The sequence below is a fragment of the Heliangelus exortis genome, chromosome Z (genome assembly GCF_036169615.1).
Source record: "Heliangelus exortis chromosome Z, bHelExo1.hap1, whole genome shotgun sequence".
Classification (NCBI taxonomy): Eukaryota; Metazoa; Chordata; class Aves; order Apodiformes; family Trochilidae; genus Heliangelus; species Heliangelus exortis.
Genome location: NC_092454.1, coordinates 66,525,551 through 66,537,781, shown reverse-complemented (window position 1 = coordinate 66,537,781; position 12,231 = coordinate 66,525,551). Strand labels below are relative to the sequence as shown.

Here is a 12,231-nt window from a genome sequence, read left to right as displayed (position 1 = left end):
TCATTAATTCCTCCATATGAGAGTGTCCACACTTGCTTTGTCTTTCTACACAAAGACACATGGGAGCATTATTAATTTCAATTTCTGAATAACTATATTAAAAGAAAAAACACAAAGTAAACTAAAAGAAAAAACCGAACGCATTTACTGTAAGATGTTTGGGTGGGAATTTTCAAACATCAGATAATTAAATACTCAAATCCTCTGAATGTTGACCTCTCCAAAATCCTTCTAAAATTCTTAACTGTTGTGGCACTGTTTAAGTCTTCAAGCAAAAGTTGCACGAAAACATTATTCCTTATTCTAGAATGTTTAAAAAAAAAAAAAAAAAAATAGCAACAAGCAAAACATCCCCAAAATATTATGTATTCCCTCCACTTAAATAATGGGCACAGCATATGGTGTGAAAGGCAACAACTTTTCTGTGCAATAAATGATTTACATATAGGTAGACTCATTAAAAATATAATGTAAGTATGAAATTTCATGTTACAAATTTATACAAACATTTTGACAATGCAATATAGAAATCTATTCTAAAAATACTTTTAAATAAAAATACAAAATACAGAGAAGGATTTAGTCTTTTTAGTCTGATGTTATGAAGCCACCTAACAATAAAGTAGACTTGCTCCTTATTCACACCCCCTATCATTCTTTTCCCAGGACAAGGACCACAGCATAGGAATGGAAATAGCAAGGGTGTTTTTAAACATAAGATATGGTGAGTACCCATAAGAGCACTCACAGACTTCCCTGTGACATGGGTAACACAAGAAAAGAACTGTAGGAAATTACTCTTCCACCTGCCCTCCAAGTTTTGAATTTACAAACTTGTAATATCATATTATTTATGCTTAGAAGCATTATGAAGTATAATATTTTTTTCCCTTTCCCCTTCCTTAAGAAGAAATTATCAATACTACTTTGAAATGTCTGGGATAGCTATAGCACCATATTGTGTCTACACATCCAGTAATGAGGACGAATCATTCCAGTTTTACTGTACCTATAAACAATACAATTCCTCTTGCATCTTTGAAAATGTTTAATATAATGCAACATTTAAAGTCACTTTAGACAAGCTAAATACTAAATCTATCCAAAGGAATAACCACAATAGCAACCTTTCAATTTCCATGGAAACCCTACTTAAAACACAAAATACAAATCCTAGATGAATGTTAATCTCTTAAACCAATACAAATTCCCACTTCCAAGGTACGGTGTACAAACAAAAAAGAGACTGCATTATGAAGCATCAATATTAAAAAAAAATTCAGCAAGCAGCAGAACTGTTGGTGTACCTGATGGGCAGAACTCCTCACAGAATCGGCCTGTAGAGCACCCCTTAAAGGGTCCTATGCTAATAGCAGCATCTAGCACCATGGCAGTGATGAAAATATCTTGGAAACTGACATCTCCCATGCAATATTTTTAAAGCATTGAAAATATACCAAACTTATCAACAAAAAAAGCAAATTTTCCAGCAAGACATTTGTGGCTTGAATGGCAGTGGGGAAAGGAGGTCTGCATAGCTATACCCTACTAAAAATAAACCAAACAAAAACAAGCCACAAAACAAAATACAGAGAAGAAAACAAAAAAAGCATAACTGGGGGTGATTTAGATAAAAACTCTGATCTCTTCAAGATCACTTCCTACCAGAAGAGAGTTCTTGGCAAAAGCTAAGGCTTTAGAAATGTAGGTTCAGACAGAGCCTTAAAGAAACAATGTAAGACATGCCATATGGCAGCTGAATTTATAGCTTCTCTTCTTCAATCAAGCACCAGAAATTGTTAAAAGGGTAATTTCCTAGGACTAAGAAATATCATGAATGTATCACCAGACTGATCTGGCCTTCAATATTTATATATCTTCGATAGACTTTGATATTTCAAGAACCTTCCCAGAACCCTGAAACAATAAACACCAACAAAAAATAGAAGTGCCTACTTCCTATGCAGCCTGCACACCTTGAGCCTCTTACATGCAGAATCTGGTAAGCTCCTCCTTTTCTTGTTCATGGGTTGGAGAAGGTGAAAAAGAAGCAAGAGTTAACCGAAGACCAGACCATTCTCTGAAGACCACTCTGTGGCTACTGACAACAAAATAGAGTGGGACAAATAAAAGTAATGACAACTGACCCACTTGGGGAGCACAGATGATTACTTGGATATGTACAGCAAAGGCTGCACCCATGTTCCACAAGGTGAAGCAAAGTAATGATGCAAGTATTCTAAACATTTGTACTGGAAGGAAAGCTACGACTGGGTCAAGTTCTAATATCCTACAAGTGCTTCACAAACAGCTAATTCCTGTCCCAACAGCACAATCTACCCCTCAAATTACACTATATGAAAGAGAGAAGTTTAAACAGATGCACAGACAAGCAGTTCCACTGCTAATCTTTTACAAATGCATAAATGCAATATATAAACTCAGCTTTGTTTCTTCCTGTTAAATTTTTAACTAATGGACTATTCCTATCTTAATAGTATATTTTCCATTTATTTTTTATCAATATTGAGACAATTAGTAAACACTTATTTGGCAGTGCAATACAAGAACTTAAGTCATTTCTTAGTATACTCATCTGGTGTTTGACACATTTTACATTCAATCAAGAATGGCATATCCAGCTGAGACTCTGAACCTAAATTTAGATGGGAGACAGAGACAGAGAGAGGATAGGGAGGGAGAGGGGAAATCAAATATCTGACTGGGTGAAATGGTCTGAAACCTCACAGCAAATAAGTAACATACTCTGTGCCTGCTTGGCTTGAAACTTTTAAGTTTTACATTCATCCACATTACCTTACCTGAACAGACAGAAAGAGTATCTACAGTTCAGAGAAAAGCTAAGTGGAATCAGAAAATGTACTGGGAAACAGGCAGAACTGAGATATATTTATTTCAAGATTCTCACACTGCAGAGGACAAGAACCAATTTGTTCTCTTTCCCAGTGACTGCGTCAGATTTCTTTTATCTGCAGAAATAATGTTGTTGCAAGGACAAATAAAAGTACAGGAATGGAATACTAAGCTTAAGAGTAACAGACTTAAGCACGTATGATTAGAAATTGTCAGAGTGATCACAAGTAAAGTACTCTAAGTTTCCTTGCAGAACACAGAGGAAGAAATAAAAATATTACAACCTTATGAACAATTTGAAGGTTTTTTTCCTATAAAGTAAATCAGATCTTATGTATCTCCGTATCCCCTTGAGAAATGCTCATGAAATCAACTACTTTCAACACAGTATAGGGAAAAAAGGTAAGTATTTTGAATTTTCAGCTCAAATTAATTCTGGGAAGAGAACAGAAATTATTTCCAACTTTTTTCAACTGCTTAGCACTGTAGTGCATCAAGGAGTTACTCCATTCCTTTCTGTCATGACACAGTGAGGCAGAAGGACATAACATATTTAGACAATGAAGCAGTTCCAGGCTGAGCAGTATTAAGATCCACTGTTAAAAGTTAACTCTGAAATACACTGTGCCATCACAGAATTAGAATTTCAGGAAAGATAATTCTACCGTAGATAAATAATTTTTGTGAAACTTATAAAGATAAATAATTATTCATCTCAAATACCATCAGAGATCTCCTGCTGCTTGAAAAAAAGATTAAAGAAAAAGGGGAAAAATAGCTGGATAATCCTTGGTAATATCAGATTATAAAAAAGAAGTTTTGACTGCTTTTGTTTTAAAAATTACTCAGTGCTATTTTAAAATTTAGACTGAGACTTCCTGAATGAAATAAACTTCAATTATTCATTCTCTAAAGAACAAGAAATGTGTTCAAGACTGATATTAGAGGAAGGATAATAAGGATAGAATATATGCAGCCCCAAATTCTAAGTCTCAAATACTGTATTTTCAACTGTGCTGGACACAGAAACTGACCTGATTTTCAGAGGTAGCAGTATTCATTTTAGGGTAAATATCATTTGGCTAACACCCAGAAGAATAAATTTGTCTGAGATGTCTATCCAGGCAGATAAAGTTAGACATCTGGATCTTAACCAAGACAGACATGTTAAGATTCTTGTCCTTTAAATATTCAAAGACTCCAAAACATGTACAATAGCTTATCAGAAAATCAGAATCAAAGCCCAACAACAAATGCATGCATTTTAAATGGAAAATGAAACTTTGCAAATAAATTCTCGAGTTCTAAATGAAAAATGAAATTATACTTTAATACACACACATATATCCTGCCACATTAATGTTTACACATACAGCAAGTTTTGAAACATTACCTGGTAAAAATACCATCCACGATACCAATTGTTGACTCCTCTGCAGGAACATAAGAACCAATCTGTGCCATGACTGTGATCAATGCAACTTGCTTTATATAGGAGCTCTTTCCTCCCATGTTGGGTCCTGTTATTATCATGACCCTTTCACCATCTCCCTGAAACCAAAAGACAGTGGTCAAATATATTGTCCTGCACATGGTCCTTCTTTAAAGAAGTCTGCTACATGCTTAGAGGCATAAAGGTCAAGTCCTCATTGACCCTTAAATATTCTGTTTCTAGGTGAACAGATTCCTTCATCCTTGGTGGTCTCTGCATTCACTTGTAAAGACTTTATGAACTCTTGGATGGATAAATCTTTCCAAGAGCTCTCCAGGCTGATGAAAAAGGAGCACTGCAATCAACTTTCATTATGCTTAAGGAAAGTGGAAAGTGAGGAGGAACCTTCCCTTTCTCAAGAAGCCAAGAAATCACTCCAGAAACTTTCTCTACAATTTTCTTTGGAGAAAGGGAGAAACTAATCAGTTTTTAGCCTGCACTGTCTTAATTTAGTTGTGATCTGGGTTCCTCTCCATTTAGAGTTTTCACTGCCAAATGGGGAGAAGATCTGACATACAAAGGCCGGACCTAGATTTTACACCTATTCATAATTGCTTACCTGGGTACAACATACACATATTCAAAAACACTGGCTACAAGAAAAAATCAGTTCACAAGAAGAAAGACACTGATGAGTTTGGAAATACTTGACTGTAACACTGTCATTATGAGCAGACTGTTTGCAGAGGGACCTGGACAGGCTGGAGAGTTGGGCTGATTCCAACGGGATGAGGTTCAACAAGGCCAAGTGCCGGGTCCTGCACTTTGGCCACAACAACCCCATGGGGAGCTCCAGGCTGGGCACAGAGTGGTTGGAGAGCAGCCAGACAGAGAGGGACCTGGGAGTCTGGATTGACAGGAAGCTGAACATGAGCCAGCAGTGTGCCCAGGTAGCCAAGAAGGCCAATGGCATCCTGGCCTGGATCAGGAACAGCGTGGCCAGCAGGTCCAGGGAAGTGATTCTGCCCCTGTGCTCAGCCCTGGGCAGGCCACAGCTTGAGTCCTGTGTCCAGTTCTGGGCCCCTCAGTTCAGGAAGGAGACTGAGGTCCTGGAGCAGGTCCAAAGGAAGCAACTGGGCTGGTGAAGGGACTCGAGCACAGATCCTATGGGGAGAGGCTGAGGGAGCTGGGGGTGTTGAGGCTGGAGAAGAGGAGGCTCAGGGGAGACCTCATTGCTCTCTACAACTCCCTGAAAGGAGGTTGGAGCTGGGGGGGGGTTGGGCTCTTTTCCCAGGCAACTCTCAGCAAGACAAGAGGGCACAAGAGGTCTCAAGTTGTGCCAGGGGAGGTTTAGGTTAGATATTAGAAAGAATTTCTTTACTGAGAGGGTGATCAGACATTGGAATGGGCTGCCCAGGGAAGTGGTGGATTCTCCATCCCTGGAGATATTTAAAAAGAGACTGGATGTGGCACTCAGTGCCATGGGCTGGGAACTGCAGCGGGAGTGGATCAAGGGTTGGACTTGATGATCTCTGAGGTCCCTTCCAACCCAGCCGATTCTATGATTCTATGAAATCTCTAATTGATCAGTCTATTTAGCCACTGAAATCCTATGGAACATGAAATCATATGCAAGAGCTCATCTCAGCTGTAGGACTCCCTACAGTACTGCAGTGTTTGGGTCCAGAATAAAACTGTCTTCCACTGGTGTGAGACACTTGCTAATACAAAATTAACACTCACCAACAAATCTAAAAAGCCTGAATCTGATTAGGAAATTAGGTTATGCAAGGATCAAGCAACTAGGCTAATTTCCTTTTTTACAGGGTACATACATTGAAATCCAACAACTGATGAACTAACAAAAATTCAGCATATTTCATTCATATATGGGAGGGCAACATGGACAAGCTTTGTATAGAGAACATTAGCCATGCTACTTAGGAGACTTGGAACTGATCAGGCAATGTGACAACAAAAAAATCTCTTTTTCCATCAGGCTTCCTTGGTGTCAATAGGGAAGTAAATAAAATTCATACAGGTCTGCCACTTGTGTCATTATCCAGATCATGCAGAAGACACATGCAATCGGTGTCGTTATTTATTATTTTGCTAAGAAAACCCAATTCATAAGGAAATTGCAATAAAGTCAAAATCCAGAAAATGCTACTATCAGGAATAAAGGATGGATGTAATAAAAAGCATATGACTGTATGGGAACAAAATTCATAAAATTCTAGTCTCTAAGGTATAGTTTCAATACTTCTACTAAAACTTAATCAGGGCAACCACTTGGCTACAGAGCACAGAATTTATAGATACTTAAAACCCAAATGAATTAATCTGTTAGAATCCACAAATTTCTTGCAGGTGTTTGGTATCCCTCCAGGGTCCCTCCAACCATGCTGTAAGACTGGTGGCTGGTTTGCAGAGCCAGCTTTCAGAATGAACATATGCTGTAACTTCAGACCAGAGAACCCATCTGCCCTTACCATTCCATGCAACCTTAAATTAACATCTTACTATGATTTATCACTGAAGTTAAGAGTACTAAAAGGACCCATGAGAATTTGGGGAGAAGAGGGGGAATGAAAGAATAAGATTTTTTATTTCAGGGTACTGTAAAAAAGCATTTCCTGAAGTTGGATAGTTTACATGACTTCAGCTGAAAGTATGAAAAGAGATGCATTTTCCTGCTGATTAAAAAAACAGAGGCATTTTAATAAACTGTTTTCCCATCCACCTCTCTCAAAAAAGAGATAATTAAAACCAGCAGTACAAGCAAAAGTAGTTCTACTCTGATCACTTGATTTTGTAGTATTCAGTATTTAGAAAGTCAAGATAAGAATGACACTAACGGGGGAAAGTGCATGATGATTACTGAGTGAAAAGCTAAATTGTTTTGGAAATGACATCTATTGCTATTGTTGACAAAAAATTTTGAAAAAAATTCCCGGAAGCATTGAACATTATCTGGATCATTTCTCAGTACAGAACAGCACTTTTAAATATTTCAAGAGAAATACATACAAATCTGAATGATATTTATCGCAGCAATGTTCTGTTCTGACATGATTCATACCTCTTTACATATTTACTGTAATGACAGGTAGTTATGTATTGAGTTAAGTTTTAAGCATGTCTGTATTACTCACTACCAGCTTCAATATGGTACTTCAAGAGATGGAGATAAGTAAACATTTTTTTTTTACATTTCAAAAGATCAAGTAGTTTAAATGATAGATTATAGGTTTTGGGGAGAAAAACAAAGCTAACAAACTAAACTATACTTAGAGGAAATACGTGAAATGTTTCCTACCCATGGTAACTGGATACTTACAGCAATCTTTGCTGATTAATGTTTTACAATTTAGATAATAGTGCACAGAGAATGTTGAGAAGTAGCCCTTCCACTTTCCTTGACCTCTTGACAATACCAAGCAAGTAACAGGCTTACTGCTTCTCTACTGCAGAAAAAAATAGCCAGGAGACTTAAGGGTAACATAAGGGTACATAAGGGTAGCCTACAAGCTACACATGGAGGTCTAAACCAAATGTCATGATGAAAGAAACCATATGAAAGAAGCCTTTCATATGGCTTCTTAAAACTTATGTACAGTCTACAGAGCATGTACACAGTGAAGAGTCAGAGCTCCAAGTCTGTGTCATCAAATTAAGAAAGGCTGTATGAAATCAGTATTTCAAGAAAGAAAAAGAAAAAAAACAGAGGAGAGAAATATTGTTTAAAATATCTGAACTATCTTGGAACAACTTGGAAAACAGAGCCTGTGAAACTAAAGTTGTTGCTGTTTTCTGTACTAAAAAAACTCCAAAAATTTGAGATAAAGTTAAAACAAAAAGCAGACTTCTCATGATTAAACTCTTAAAACCCCCTATAATTACTTGTTCATTTTTCAAAAATAACCATTTAAATCTTTCATTTTCCTAATCTTGAGATCACCTTTCTTTATGCCATCAGCACTGAACAAGGTTGTAAAGAAAGCACCCAGCTGCAGGGTATCAGGCCAAAATGGATGTCATCACACCAAGCAGTATCTCTCCAAAATGCAGCCAACTAGGCAGTTGTAGCATTACATTATTCAACTTCCTGGCCAAGAAGCACAACCCAGATTCCCTTCTTTAAATGCTTTTTTGAAGCTTAAACTGTATCTCAGTACTCACTGAAAGGTTGGTGGTATTTGGAACATACTGATCCTGTTCTCCCAAAAGCACATCAATCACAGGGTGCCTCCCATTTTTTATAATTATTTCTCGCCGATTGTCGTGCACAGTAGGTCTACAAAAAGAAAGATACATTAATTTCAATTCTTACTGTAACTACATAAAACTGCAGTAACTAAAGTCTGCAGAACAGCCATCTATGATGCAGATTTTTTGTAAAAAAAATACTAATGACAAAAATGAATTATTCCTATCAACTATTTCTAAAGATTACTTAGTTTCAGTTATAAACAATATTAGAAGCTTAGATAAAGAACTTTAAGAATATTTTCTTCATTTTTTATTACCTGGGAATGTTTTAATTGTTTAGGTGTAGTCTAAAGAACTATTAAGACAAACAACAAAATGAATGAGAAATAGCAAGACACCCAAACTGGAGGACAACCTGCAGTCATCCTACCACTGCACTAACGTCTGCAAAGTGTCACTTTTTGCAGATACTTTTCATATTCTCACAGTGATCTTGCTGATGAACTGGTCCAGGCTATTAACTGCACAGAGCCCTAGACTGGAGTATGGGGAGTAATGAAAATCATCCAACTATGTGTATTATGACTAATAACATGATGCAAATCAAAGACTACAGTATGACAGTGCTGTAACTCTCCTATAAACATCAGCAGTTCTTATGGTCCCTACAGCAACTCCCAAACATGCACAGGAGTTATCAAACAATAACTGCCCATAGAAAGAGCTAAGCTGAAACACTGAAGTGACATTACCTTTCAGAAATAAGCAAACCAGATCAATAGAGGTTATTTTCCCTTATCTCCAAACCATGTAAAAAGTTTTGTCTTAATTGCTTCCACCTTAGCTACTAATCCTGTTTAACCTACTTCTATGTCTGAGAAGCTCAATCTTTAGGAGCCATGTGACTCTTCACAGAACAAAAAACAACAAAAAAACCCAAACAAACAAAAAAAACCAACCTGAAAAAGAAGCATGTCCCACTAAATTATGACTATGATTTATTTTCTTTGTCTGCAACTTAAGTTTACTTTCTCATTATAAACTGCAGTGAACATTCAATGGAAAGGTTAAGTGTGGGTCTGTATGTCAGCCACATTTTCCTACACTAGAGGTACTACCACGCTGAACAAAGTGCAGGAATTTAGGAAAGTAGCACCAGCTGAGAAGAAGCAAATACTGGAATAAAGCCACAGAATTTTTTTACTGGAAAGTTAATCACAATTTGGATGAACTTTAGAGGGAGGACAAGATGTGGGGAGTGCAATATTTTGGGAGGGTGTTGAAGAACAATGATGCAATTTAAAAGGAAAATGGAGATTAAAAAAAAGGTCATATGAGGAACACAAAGCACTGCACAAAGAGGTGCAAGCTGATAATGGCATGTGGTTGGTGGTTTTTTTTAGCATAAAGGGTATTTCCAGCAGCTGTATAGCTGAGATGAAACCATTACAGACAGAGCCCAGGGGCCCTGGAGAATTTCACCCTCCATATGCTGGATGGGTAAAGTTGTTTGGAGCTGTAATGTGGCAGTTTGAAAAGCACTTCCTCCAACAACTATATGATCCATTTTCCATTTTATAATTCTGCCCACATTTTTGGAAATAATTGCTTGAACCTCCTTCCACATAATTGTGAGACAGGATGTGGCTTCAGGATGTCATGAGCCTTGCTGACTGCCTGTTCTGGTTTCAGACAATGGGGCTCGCAGGAGTAGGGTCACAGTCATTCCAACAGTCTTCCCTGCCCTGTGTTCCCACAATCAGACAGCCGTGTCACACAGTAAGACAGAGGAGGGGAAAAAAAAAAAGAAGAAAAAAATTTTTAAAAAAGAGATAAAAAAGAGAAATTATTTTGGAATGCACAACATCCTTTATTCATGTATTAACTTGTCAACAGCGTTCATAGAATCACAGAATTGGGTGGGTTGGAAGGGACCTCAGAGATCATCAAGTCCAACCCTTGATCCACTCCCGCTGCAGTTCCCAGCCCATGGCACTGAGTGCCACATCCAGGATCTTTTTAAATATCTCCAGGGACGGAGAATCCACCCCTTCCCTGGGCAGCCCATTCCAATGTCTGATCACCCTCTCAGTAAAGAAATTCTTTCTAATGTCCAACCTAAACCTCCCCTGGCACAACTTGAGACCTCTTGTGCCCTCTTGTCTTGCTGAGGGCTGCCTGGGAAAAGAGACCAACCCCCCCTCCCCCAGCTCCATCCTCCTTTCAGGGAGTTGTAGAGAGTGATGAGGTCTCCTCTGAGCCTCCTCTTCTCCAGGCTGAACACCCCCAGCTCCCTCAGCCTCTCCTCATAGGATCTGTGCTGGAGTCCCTTCACCAGCCCAGTTGCCTCCTTTGGACCTGCTCCAGCACCTCAGTCTCCTTCCTGAACTGAGGGGCCCAGAACTGGACACAGGACTCAAGCTGTGGCCTCACCAGCACTGAGCACAGGGGCAGAATCCCTTCCCTGGACCTGCTGGCCACGCTGTTCCTCAGCCAGCCCAGGATGCCATTGGCCTTCTTGGCCACCTGGGCACACTGCTGGCTCATGTTCAGCTTCCTGGCAATCCAGACTCCCAGGTCCCTCTCTGTCTGGCTGCTCTCCAACCACTCTGTGCCCAGCCTGGAGCTCCCCATGGGGTTGTTGTGTTGAACCTCATCCCGTTGGAATCAGCCCAACTCTCCAGTCTGTCCGGGTCCCTCTGCAGAGCCCTCCTGTCTTCCAGCTGATCGACACTCCCCCCCAGCTTGGTGTCATCTGCAAATTTGCTGATGATGCACTCAATCCCCTCATCTAAATCATCAATAAAGATATTAAACAGAACCGGGCCCAACACTGATCCCCGGGGGACACCACTAGTGACCGGCCACCAGCTGGATCAGCACTGTTCAGCATCACTCTCTGGGCCCGGCCCTCCAGCCAGTTCCTAAGCCAGAGCAGAATGTTCCTTAACGCTCAAAGAATTCACTGTCTGCAGATTGGATACTCAAATAGCAGATGATGACCTCTGGGCTACCTAAACATTCATCTTTAGTTATCTAATTGTTCTGCCTGGGAGCCCTGATGAGTCTCCTAAAACTGTCGTCACAAGATGCCTCAAAACTAAAGAGGTGTTTTCCTCTCCAACAACTGTGTGAAGCACCTGTGTTCTGGACTTTATGATTCATTTACATGTCTCAGGCAAACAGTCCTCACTTAATCAAATAAATATTCCTACAAAATACCTAAATTAGTTAATATGAAATTCCTATCTTCCCTGCAGTACCCAGGGAATAATAAATTATTGACATCTTCCCTGAAGTTTAAGTTTCACTGAGCATATTCCTTCCAGACAGTTTATAAGCTTTAAGCCACTCTTCAAAATTCAGTGAATTATTTAAACTCCACACAGTGAACTGATCAGATTTCAGTGTTTCTTATTTAAGTATATAGAAATAGGAGGGCAATTACTTTCCAAGAGATTTTGATAGAGACACAATTACTTTCCAAGAGATTTTGATAGAGACACACAAGATCCCAAGAGCTCAGAAGTGACCAATATTCCCCATACACTATATAAAAGCAGAAGCACACCTAAATGGATTTCCCTTCATCCTCGTACATTCAGTACATGATTTCCTGTATTTCCACAAGTCTCACATGTTACTAATTCTTATGGTTATTCCTAAGAAATTGTCCAAGCAAGTGCAACACAGATCCACAACAACAAAATTTT

The 12,231-nt window shown here is 38.9% G+C and overlaps 1 protein-coding gene across 2 annotated transcripts in view; it reads right to left on the bottom strand.

Annotated features, from left to right (window-relative positions):
• Positions 1-12,231, bottom strand: part of MSH3 (mutS homolog 3) — a 109,298-nt gene that overhangs the window by 24,285 nt on the left and 72,782 nt on the right. For both annotated transcript variants that reach the window (XM_071731343.1, XM_071731342.1), the window contains 2 exons: positions 8,489-8,603; positions 4,268-4,425 (listed from right to left, as the gene is read on the bottom strand). In XM_071731343.1, coding sequence (XP_071587444.1) covers positions 4,268-4,425; positions 8,489-8,603 — 273 coding nt within the window. The remainder of the gene's footprint in view (positions 1-4,267; positions 4,426-8,488; positions 8,604-12,231) is intronic.